Raw genomic sequence first — 12,019 nt, 5'->3', positions numbered from 1 at the left:
TTGGAAACAAAAGAGAAATGGCCTTCGGCTTTGTAATACCTTCTATGTTGCTCCTTCCAAGTGCAGGTCAGACCACTGCTCAGTTTAGTTGAATACCATGGGAGGTTTTTATAAATAAAGAATCGCCAAGAAGCCAGACAAAAATATAAGCATTTGTTTTGCCATGCCTGGACTGCCTGGCCCGAGGCACCTTAGCTGGTCCCATTCACAGTCCTGTAGTTGCGCTTCTCATTCCCATTTTTGCTTTGAATTTTAATCTGATTATCAAATTTGCTGTCTTTTCAAAATAAGGCCACCTTTAATTGCATAAACACCAAAAGCTGCTTCAAACAATCCTAGGGAAACAAAGTTGCTCAAAACCCTTGTGTGAGTGTAGACTCTTGTCAGCAGTGATAGATAGTGGATAGTGCTACTTTTTCAGTGTTGATGTAAATTTTTAGGTCTCGCCTTAGCGACGCAGCACATGCGCTGCTCGCCTTGGCGAGACCTATAGTCCCCGCTTTTTCTGCCGAAGGGAGACAGGAGGTGGCACGCGCAGACAGGAGATGTGCACTCCGTCCGCGTGCACATCTCATGTCCGTGTGTGCCAAATCCTGTCTCCCTTCAGCAGAGAAACCGGCAGCACAGCACGCGCAACGCGTCGCGTGCTTTCACTTTCCCTCTCCCTGTCGGCTCAGTGTGCAGCAACGTTTTCCGTCTTTGATTTCAGGCTCACTCAGTTCGTATGTTGGCAGTATTTTTTTTTATTTCAGATGGAAATTGTTTCTCTTATACACAATTATGCCCCCCCACACAACTTTAACATCTTTATTTTTCCTACTCAAATCCTAATCTAGTAGGATTGTGTTTTGGCTGCTGGCTGGCCAAATAACTGTATATGGATTCATCTTAAAAATGTAAGATTGTAATGGAAGTGGAATTTGTAATGCCAGTTCGTCTGACAAAGTCTATTTTTTTTCTTTCAGACTGTGTGGGAGTAGATATAGAAGTCCTTTATTATGGCGAGACTATAGTTGTGGAATTGGGTACGGAAGGGAGACAAAACAAGCGCCGTCCGGACCGGACAGCCGATGTGCACGCTTACGGCGTGTCTTTCAGCTTGTGTCTGGAAAGGCAATGTACACGCTCGCATGATTACTCGAACTTTCGAGTCACTGGAAACAGTCATGTTTTATGTAGAGCCCTGTCAGTCAGTGCGCGTTCAGTAGTCATCCAGAGATAGCAGCTTGCAGGTCAATACTGAGTAAAAACACTACACACAAAAGTAGTTTCCGGCTCCAGCAATTACCAGAGCAGCATCCGCTCCTCCACATCACAACATAACTTATCCAATCTTAGACATGCATTGATCAGCGGTGATAGAAAGTGGATAATGCTGCTTTTTCAATGTTGATGTAAGTTTTTAGGTCTCGCCTTAGCAACGTAGCACATGCGCAGCTCGTCTTGGCGAGACCTATAGTCGCTGCTTTCTCTGCCAAAGGGAGACAGGAGGTGGCACGCGCGGACAGGAGATGTGCACTCCGTACGCGTACACATCTCCTGTCCATGCGTGCCAACTCCTGGCTCCCTTCAACAGAGAAATCGGCGGCACAGCACGCGCATCGCACCGCGTGCTTTCACTTTCCCTCCTCCTGTCGGCTCAGTGTGCAGCAACACTTTCCGTTTTTGATTTCAGGCTCACTCAGTTCGTATGTTGGCAGTATTTTTTTTTTCAGATGGAAATTGTTTCTCTTATACACAATTATGCCCCCCCACACAACTCCAACATCTTTACTTTTCCTACTCAAATCCTAATCCATTTATGGTAGGATTGTGTTTTGGCTGCTGGCTGGCCAAATAACTGTATATGGATTCATCTTAAAAATGTAAGATTGTAATGGAAGTGGAATTTGTAATGCCAGTTCGTCGAAGTCTTTTTTTTAAATATCAGACTGTTTGGGAGTAGATATAGCAGTCCTTTGTTATGACGAGACTATAGTTGTGGACTTGGGTACAGAAGGGAGACAAAACATGCGCTGCCTGGACCGGACAGCCGATGTGCACGCTCACGGCGTCTGCATCAGGGCCCGGACAGCACATGGGCACGCGCACGACGTGTCTTTCAGCTTGTGTCTGGAAAGGCAATGTACACGCTCGCACGATCACTCGAACTTTCGAGTCACTGGAAACAGTCATGTTTTATGTAGAGCCCTGTCCGTCAGTGCGCCTGCAGTAGTCATCCAGAGATAGCAGCTTGAAGGTCAATACTGAGTAAAAGCACTACACACAAAAGTGGTTTCCGGTTCCAGCAATTACCAGAGCAGCATCCGCTCCTCCACATCACAACATAACTTATACAATCTTAGACATGGATTGATCAGACTGAAAGAGAGCTGACAGCACCCCGCCATGGAAATAAGCGTACAAGAGACTTCTTCCCCCTCACTGAAGTGCTGAAAAACTTTGAATGAAGGCAGCTCCGAGCACATTTCTAGGAAGCCAGGAAGCTTTATACAGGCACTGTGCAAATACCGCATTTAATGCAATATTCCCTCCACAGTGAAACTCTGCAACAGATTTGCCCGAAACCAGTTCAGGTGTTGTTTAGAGCGAGCCCCAACCACTAATAGTGATTTATGAGAACCCCCAGCTCGTCTGTGCGACTTCATTTAGGCGGCCAGGAAAGGGGCATGCTGGTAGAGACGGGCATATACAGAGCGGGGGAGGAGAGTTGTTTCTGATGTTAGAAAAGAGGTCCGCCTGCATTTCCTTTTTGTTGAACTTTCGGGTCACTGGAAACAGTGATCGTTTTGGGTAAAGCTTGTTTGATGTTGAAATTAAAGATGGAGGTTAAATCTGCATGTTATGTATCGGCGATGGTGAACGTCCATGAATGTCAACTGCTGTCACACAGTCTGCAGACAGATGCATTATCGAGAATAATTGTGCATTATAATCTCATGAAAAGTTGCATGGGATGGAATGACCCGTCTTCTGCCTCCATGTTTAGAAGAAACCATTGTTAGGCCTACACGGCAAATCGTGGGTGATCATGGCTAGTCCATCTGTTTAATGTTTCACTTTATAGTGTGTTTCTTGATTATCCTCACCTCCAGAGTGCATACAAGTGAGACTAGGGTTGGCAAGAAGTGTACATTGCAAAAAAACACATTTGCTTTTAGTCAACGTTTTTTATTATTATTTAACAAAACACGCATTCCTACGTACACAATACATTGTTTTTTTTACCAACCTTCATTTTCTTTTGCCAACTTTGAAAACCACATAATGTGTGCCATTTCATAAGGCAGTTTGTGTAGAACTGAAGCTTGTAGTCCAATTGTAGTAAAGAGGAGGCTGGAATACGTCATGTTAGTAAATAGTATTTTTCATATGTGGAGTAGATGTGTGGTGAAATAGTAATTTGTGTTTTTGTAAGCGGCTGTTCAAAATGACATGGTTAGTGATTCTCATTGTCTTAATGCAAATAAGCTTGTACTTCAGTTGGAAAGTTACTATTTCTAGGGTTTGCACGGAGAAGAAATGATTGGGATGGTGTACAGCAATTCGACTTTGTTGCAATAAATCAATCTTAAAATTCTAAAATGGATAGGAAGTGGGTCTGCTGTTAGGTCTATGTGTCACTTTTTTTGGCAGCAGAGATTTGGACGGGATCAATACTGAAATCATTTACCTCCATTTGAAGTCATTTCCACTGCATTACATTTAAAAAGCTGTACACAAAAAGGCATAAATTACTCAATTTTTGGCACATGCGGAACCGAAACATGGGATCCGTGTTTGAAGGACTTATTGTTTCGTGTTCTTCTCTTGATTTTTTTTAAAAACATTTTAAAGTATTTTTGGGACGTGTGCCAACCAAGTTTATGTCCCTTGCGAAGACCCTGAGTGCTTGTGGTCTTCACAGAGTTTTCAGGTTACATGCCTTAGGCGTAGTAGGCCCAAAGAAAGATGGCGATGCTCATCATGATGACTGCATTGATGTTGACCACTTTGCTCCAGATAGGGTCCTCGGAGATGTCGGTGAGCCGCCGAATCTCTTCCTCCAGCTCCTCTTTGGTTGGCTCCTGCCCACTTGCTGAGGCTTGAGAGCTAAGGCCGCAGAGTGAATCACAGCAGCGACGTAGGCACGACTGCTCACTTGCCACTGGGTCTGTAAGAAGAGAGTAGGCATTAGTTGAGGGGTTGCGAGGTCATATCACTGGTTCACATATTAGCAGTGTGGTGTTAAGCAAAAAGAAATGTCCATGCAGATAAGGTGTGCCTTACTAAAATAAAACATTTATGGGTGCCCCTTACCACAGGTTGTAGCTGGCATCAACTACATCATTCTTGCTTGTGCAGAAACTCAAATCTGTGTCTTTCTGCAAGTTGCTGTGCAGTAAGATCTGCTCTACCAACCCATCGATTTCATTCTTTCCCCTTTACAATTTTACCGATTACTGCAATCTTTCCCACTTTCTGAGTCAGAGTTGCTCTCTTTGATTCATTGATACACTTTTAGCTTCAGTCGATCTTATTCATTTCCAGGGAGTAGTCCTAATCATGCCACAGTAAACCAGTTCTTACGCTAATCTTAACCACATACTTTGCAAGGTTAAACCCAGTTCCACTACTTGTCTTGCTTTGTTTATCCCTTTTCTCGACTATTTTAGCCCCTTGGAGAGCATTCTCTCACCCTCTGCTACACACGTTTTAGGTCTGGCGTTAACAAAGACCTTTTGATTTTTAGGTCAGCGTTAGCCAAGACCTTTTGATTTTACTAAAGTAATATGTATAATATACTTCTTTAACCCGTTCTATGCTCATGACGGTGCCGCTCCGTCATGAGCCTCGGTTGAGCTGTGCTCATGACGTAGCGGTTCCGCCATGGCCCGCTCGGCGCGCCTGCGCGGCGCGAATTTCGCACCTGCGCTGGACGTTCCATTGAGCGGGGCGGGCCATGACGGAACCACTCCGTCACGAGCACAGCTCAACCGCGGCTCGTGATGGAGCGGCTCCGTCACGAGCGCCGCCCCACCCCCTTAGCGCTGAGGCGGAATTCCCGCCGCAGCAAAGGGGTTAAAGTAGCTTTCAGCCACCTCTCTTCGTCTATTGGTCTGTTGTTTCATTCCCATTTTGCTTCCGCCTACTACAGCTTACAACATGGGGCAATGGGCCAGCCTACTCAAGCCTCTGGTTAACCTGACTGATTGACTGCGTTTTGCTTTTTCAAAAGGTGGACATTCGCACGCAATGTATGTCCCTTTAGTGCTAGATTTGCCTGATGTGATAGGACACATTTGAAGTGAGCACAGGGCACATTCAACATTTCACAATATACCTTATTGTGTACCTGGACTCTTGTTTCGCTGATGGTTATTTAATAAACTTTTCCCAGGAAGAAATACAAACTTCATCATGTTTAATTTGCAGCAAATGTGTAACAGTTTTTCTGTAGTAGGGGATCTCTGTGTATAGTCATAATCTAGTGAATAGTCCCGCCCATGTGCGTGGACCCCGGCAATCAAAAATAATCTCTTAAGATGTCAAAATAATGCAGAAACTGCAAAGACACTTAAGAGATAATTTAAAGACAAATAATGCAGCCTATATCCACAGGCTACACTGTCCAGTACTTCAACTAGAAATTCCACCAAAATTCACCACACACAGTACAGCCTGCTAGTTTCTACCATAGAGAAACCTGCCTCCCCCAGTCAAAGACTCAGGAATGATAGGGAGGAAGGCAGGGACAGACAAGCCCCATAGGCTGCCATTATGTGGCTTAAATAGGATACTGTGCCTTTAAGAGAACTTTCCAGAACTTCTCCCAGTATCCCAGAATGCATAGCAGGTCCCTCTTTCTTCAGTTCTTTTTTCCGGCTCCTGCTTACAGGACCCTGGCATTGAGCTCTCCCTTTCTCAAGGGTTTATTGGAATTGTTTTTGGCACTTTTGCATTTTAAAAGTGTTACAGTTTATTTCTTGGTGCTCTCCTCTCCCTTTTGTGCTGTCTTTAGGTGTTTTGGGGCTCCAAAATGCCTGGCCTTTTTGTGAAGTGCCCAGCATGTGAGAGGAAGAAGTCCAAGAGTGATCCCCATGAGGTCTGCATCGTGTGCCTTCCGGAAGATCATGTCCCTGAGGAGTGTGTAATCTGCCAGCAGATTTCTGCTCGGACCTTGAGGGACAGATTGAAGATCAGGCTGGCTGGCCTGGAGGATAGGCGTCTGCGGGCTGCAGGTGGGTCTAGGCAGCCTGGGAAGGTTCCCTCTGCCTCTGCTGAGGCCCCCGGGGGGCTCCCCGGGGGCAGGAAGTCCAGCAATCAGTACCATTCTCCGTCGACGTTGATGGCATCGACGACGGCGTCGAGAGGGATGACGACGGCGTGCTCCCCTTCTCCCCGGGGCTCCGGGTCGAGACGGCGTGATGGCTCGGCGGCGAAGGAGAAGCCGACGTCGAAGCCGCCGTCGACGTCATCGTCGTCGTCGAGATCTTCCTACCGTCGACGAAGGCACAGTGACGTGTATCGACGCTCGCCGTCGAAGCGGCACCGACGCTCGCCGTTGAGGCGACATTGTCGGTCGTCGTCGAGGCGACACCGCCGATCGACGTCGAGGGGCTCCTCGACGTCGGGATCATCAAGACGGCGGCGCTCGTCGTCGAGGGCGGGCCGCCCGACGTCGAGAGGACGACGGGAGAGGTCGCGAAAGAGGAGGTCGACGTCGCCGAAAGAGGAGGTCGACGTCGAGGAGTCGGCGTTCGACGCCGAGGAGAAGAGGGTCGACGCCGAGGAGACGGCGTTCGACGCCGGAGTCCAGGAGACGTCATTCGACGCCGGAGAAGCGTCGTTCTGCGTCCAGCAGACAGCGGTCAGCGTCGAGGAGTAGGTCACCCTCTCCAAAACGGCGGAAAAGGGACTCTAGTCCCAGGAGTCACGCTGCGTCCAGTGGAGGTCGCAAGAGGAAGAGGTCGCCTGCTGATGGGGATGGCTCTCCGCAACCCTCGCCTAAGGGAATCACCGGGCTCGGTGTACGAGGAAGTGTACACTCCGTCTTGGCCCAGGACTCCTACTCCTCCCCCCGTGCCTAAGGAGGACCCCCCACCCAAACCACCGCTGCCTTCAGGAGATCCCTCTCCACCTCCGATCCCTCCGCATGGGCCCACACCGCAACCGAAGGTTCCTCCGCCGAGGTCCACTTCCCTGCCGTCCCTGCCTGTTCCTCCTAAGGGGACTCCGAAACCAAAACCCCGGGAGGAACCGAAGAAACCCCGTGATGAACCACGGAAGACCCCCCCACGTAAACCGAAGGAGCGCCCATGAGCGGGCAGGTCTCGCTCTCGCTCTGGGCGGAAGGAGAGATCGCGGCACAGATCATCCACGCGATCGCGGCACCGCCATAGGAGGCGCGAATCGCGCTCACACACGAGGTCCTCTGGGACCAGGGATTATTCACCTACCCTATCGGGGTCACCGGACACCAGAGTGTCCCCGATAGATGACCTGGTTGCCTTTCAGGACGTCCTGTTGAGGGGCGCGGCGAAGCTAGGCATATCCCTGACAGTGCCTACGCCAAAGACATCGGTCATTTTCGAGACTCTACATCAGAAGCATCTGTCTCGTCCTCTCCTGCCCCTGGTGCCGGGCCTGGAAGAACCGGCTATGGCTCTGTTTCTCACCCCGGCGGTGACGAGGGCGGCTCCGTCGAGATTACTAAAGAAGTACCGGGCTCCCGACTCGGATCCGGCCTTTTTGAGAGCTGAGCCCCCGCCTGACTCCGTCATCGTCACGGCGGCCCGCAAGCAGCATGCCACCACCCCGACCTCCACGGTCCCCCCGGACAAGGAATCTCGGTGGATGGATTCGGCGGGGAGAAAAGTCTGTGGAAGTTCCGCTACCTCCATGAAGGCGGCAAGTGCCACGGCTTTGTTGGGACGCTACGACCGCGCCCTCTGGGACTCCCTTGAGCGCTTTGCGGAGCATTTGCCCCGGGAGCAGCGTGAAGACTTCATGGAAGTCCTGAGTGAGGGGATGCTGGTGGCCAACCAGATAATCAGCGCGGCTGCGGACTCTTCCCTGTTGGCGGCTCACGGATTTTGCCACGGGATCAACCAACGGCGCCACGCTTGGCTCCGGCTTACGTCCCTGAAACCGGACGCACAGCAGAGGGTGGCCAATCTGCCGTTCTCCGGTGAGACCCTCTTCGGGAAGCATGCGGATGATGAAATGGCCCGCATGAAGGCGGAGGCAGAAACGCTGACGGCTGTGGGCCTGGAGAAGCCCAAAGAGACCAAGAAGCGGCAGAAGGGCAGGGGAGGCCAGCAGTCGGCTCCAGCGCCCAAGGGCCAGGCGGGGTCTAGGCCCTAGGAACTTACTTCCCCCGGATCCGTTACCCACTCCGGTAGGGGCAAGCATACAACTTTTTCTGGCAGAGTGGAGAAAAATTACTCAGGACAAGTGGGTGCTGAATATTGTTTGCAATGGATACAGTCTTCGGTTCACCAGCCCTCCTCCGGCCATTCCCCCGGTCGGCTCGCAGTTTCAGCTGCGCGAGCTTCAGGCGGAAGCGGATGTCCTGTTAAGGAAAAGGGCGATAGAAGATGTACCTCTGTCTCAGAGAGGAAGAGGTCTGTACTCCCGGTTCTTTCTGGTTCGCAAGAAGGACAAGAACGAGTTCAGGCCCATTCTGGATTTGCGACAGGCAAACAAATGGATTCGCAGAGAAAAGTTCCGCATGCTGTCGTTGCATCAGATTTATCCTCAGTTGCAACAGGGAGACTGGCTTTGCGCTATAGACCTACAGGATGCTTACTTCCATGTGCCCATTGCACACAAACACAGGAAGTTCCTGCGGTTCCAAGTCGGCACCAATCATTATCAATACACAGTACTCCCATTCGGACTGAAGTCTGCGCCGAGAACATTCTCGAAGTGCATGGCGGTGGTAGCTGCACACCTGAGGAGGAACAAGGTGTTCGTCTACCCTTACCTGGACGATTGGTTGATCAAGGCATCCTCCTTCTCGGAAGCACGAGCACACTTCCAGAAGACGTGCTTTCTCCTGAACAAGCTGGGGCTGCACATCAACATGGCCAAGTCTGTCCCGACTCCGGTCCAATGCATACAGTACTTGGGAGCCTCCATCAATACGATGTCAGCAAGAGTGTCTCCTTCGGAAGAGCGACGATTATCACTCCTTCGGAAGGCTCAGGCTCTTATGACGACTCCATCTACAACAGTGAGGACGGTGTCTTCTCTACTGGGATCGATGGCCTCTTGTATCTTCCTGACGCCACACGCACGGCTGCACATGAGACCGTTGCAGGAGTGCTTGGAGGACCAGTGGGATCAGAGGAAAGGATCTTGGGACGACAAGATTAGACTGTCGCTGCATGCTCTTCAGTCTCTGAAGTGGTGGTGTTCGGCGGAGAATCTCCTCAGAGGGGTTCCCTTTCACAAGGACATTCCCACGCAGACTGTCGTGACGGATGCGTCTCTTCTGGGATGGGGAGCGCACTCCGGGACTCTACAGATTCAGGGCACGTGGTCACCGATGGAGACCACGTATCACATCAATTTCCTGGAACTCAGGGCTGTTCACTTGGCGCTGAAGGCCTTTCTTCCGTCCTTCCAGACCAACTCTCTGCTTGTACAGACGGACAATACCACCACGATGTATTACCTCAACAAGCAGGGGGGCTCGAGATCGCGCACCCTGTCGCAGGAGGCGCAGACGATCTGGCACTGGCTCCTGGCCAGAGGACTGACGATAACGGCCACCCATCTACCAGGTGTGCAGAATGTTCAGGCAGACGCACTGAGCAGACAGCTGCAGGAAAACCACGAATGGGTCATAAACGACGAAGTACTAGGAGAAGTCTTCGCAAGGTGGGGAACTCCAGACGTAGATTTGTTCGCCACCGCCGAAAACAGCAAGTGCAGAGACTTCGCCTCCAGATACTTCCAACAAGGGACTCTGGGGAATGCGTTATGGATCAACTGGACGAACAACTTTCTGTACGCCTTTCCTCCCATTCCCCTGATTCCGGCGGTGCTCATCAAGCTGGCCCGGTCCAGAGCTCGGATGATACTCATCGCCCCGGAATGGCCCAGGCAGTGGTGGTTCACGGACCTACTTCACCGGTCTCTCCTTCCTCACATTCGGTTGCCGTGCAGGCCGGACCTTCTCACGAAGTTCGGGGGACGGATGTTACACCCCAGCCTCTCGTCTTTGAGTTTGGCGGCATGGCTCCTGAGATAGTGCAATATGGCCATCTGAATCTGCCCGATGATTGCATGGACATACTGAAGGAGTCTAAGAGACCTTCCACTCGGACTTCATATGCTTACAAGTGGAAGAGGTTTTGTATCTGGTGCCAATCTAAGAACCATGATCCTACGACCTGCAAGGAAGTTGTCATCCTTCCTTACCTTTTACATTTGGCGCAGTCTGGCCTTAATGTCCATTCCATTAAGGTTCATCTTGCTGCATTGACTGCCTACAGGAAATGCCCTTCACAGACTTCCTTTTTCCAGATCCCTGTGATCAAAGACTTTCTGGAAGGCTTGAAGAAAGTATTCCCTCCTGTCAGGCTTCCCTCGCCTTCATGGGAATTGAATGTGGTGTTGTCCAGATTGATGAAGGAGCCTTTTGAACCTATTCATAAGGCTTCGTTGCAGCACCTGTCCTGGAAGGCGGCGTTCCTTGTGGCCATTACATCGGCCCGCAGGGTGAGTGAAATTCAGGCGTTGTGTTGTAATGAACCTTATACTGTATTTCATGCTGCTAAGGTTGTTATGCGTACTCACCCTAAATTTCTTCCCAAGGTTATTTCTGATTTTCATGTCAACCAGACTATAACTTTGCCTACGTTTTTTCAGAACCCTTCATCCCCAGCGGAGAGGTCTCTCCATTCCCTGGATGTTAGGAGGGTGTTGAAATTTTATCTGGATAAAACCAAGGATATTCGTAGGTCTGACCAGTTGTTTATCAATTATGGGTCGGTCAGGACGGGTCTTGCGACCTCGAAGCAGTCCATCTCTAGGTGGATTGTGTCCGGCATACAATTGTGTTACCAAAAGGCTAATAAGACCTTAGGAGGTAAGCCTAAGGCTCATTCCACCAGGGGCAAAGCTGCCACGACGGCTCTGCTCCGTAACGTGCCGATTGCTGAGATCTGCAAGGCAGCCACTTGGAAGTCGGTTCATACCTTTGCTAAGCATTACTGCCTGGACACTGACGCCAGGCAGACGCTCAGGTTGGCCAGGCTTCGCTGCGGAATTTGTTCGCACAGTAGTGGCGTTATGTGTTTATTCTCCACCGCCGCTTTGGTGTGGGGATGGGCTTGCCATTCTATTCACTAGATTATGACTATACACAGAGATCCCCTACTACAGAAGGAGTAGTTTCTGTCCTGTAACTCCAGTTCTGTAGTAGGGGTATCTCTGTTATAGTCATAAGCGCCCGCCCTCCTCCCCGGTGGAGATTTTTTCATCATACAAGAATGCGACAGGTCTGGCGTGCTTCGCCTTCAAAAAGAACTGAAGTAAGAGGGACCTGCTATGCATTCTGGGATACTGGGAGAAGTTCTGGAAAGTTCTCTTAAAGGCACAGTATCCTATTTAAGCCACATAATGGCAGCCTATGGGGCTTGTCTGTCCCTGCCTTCCTCTCTATCATTCCTGAGTCTTTGACTGGGGGAGGCAGGTTTCTCTATGGTAGAAACTAGCAGGCTGTACTGTGTGTGGTGAATTTTGGTGGAATTTCTAGTTGAAGTACTGGACAGTGTAGCCTGTGGATATAGGCTGCATTATTTGTCTTTAAATTATCTCTTAAGTGTCTTTGCAGTTTCTGCATTATTTTGACATCTTAAGAGATTATTTTTGATTGCCGGGGTCCACGCACATGGGCGGGACTATTCACTAGATTATGACTATAACAGAGATACCCCTACTACAGAACTGGAGTTACAGGACAGAAACTACTCCTATTTAAACATCGGTGGGGTGTAATTTGGCTTTTAGTATCCAATATTTTATA

General features: G+C 49.9%; 1 protein-coding gene across 1 annotated transcript in view; it reads right to left on the bottom strand.

The window, feature by feature from the left end:
* Window positions 1-3,159: 3,159 nt before the first annotated feature.
* Window positions 3,160-12,019, bottom strand: part of SLC5A2 (solute carrier family 5 member 2) — a 138,405-nt gene continuing 129,545 nt past the window's right edge. Inside the window, exon 15 of the mRNA XM_086931856.1 lies at window positions 3,160-4,153. Within this exon, the coding sequence (XP_086787982.1) occupies window positions 3,927-4,153 (227 nt within the window). The 3' untranslated portion in view covers window positions 3,160-3,926. The remainder of the gene's footprint in view (window positions 4,154-12,019) is intronic.

The sequence above is a fragment of the Lissotriton vulgaris genome, chromosome 7 (assembly GCF_964263255.1).
Source record: "Lissotriton vulgaris chromosome 7, aLisVul1.2, whole genome shotgun sequence".
Classification (NCBI taxonomy): domain Eukaryota; kingdom Metazoa; phylum Chordata; class Amphibia; order Caudata; family Salamandridae; genus Lissotriton; species Lissotriton vulgaris.
The sequence above is the reverse complement of the archived record's forward strand: the minus strand, read 5'-3'. Positions and strand labels throughout refer to the sequence as shown.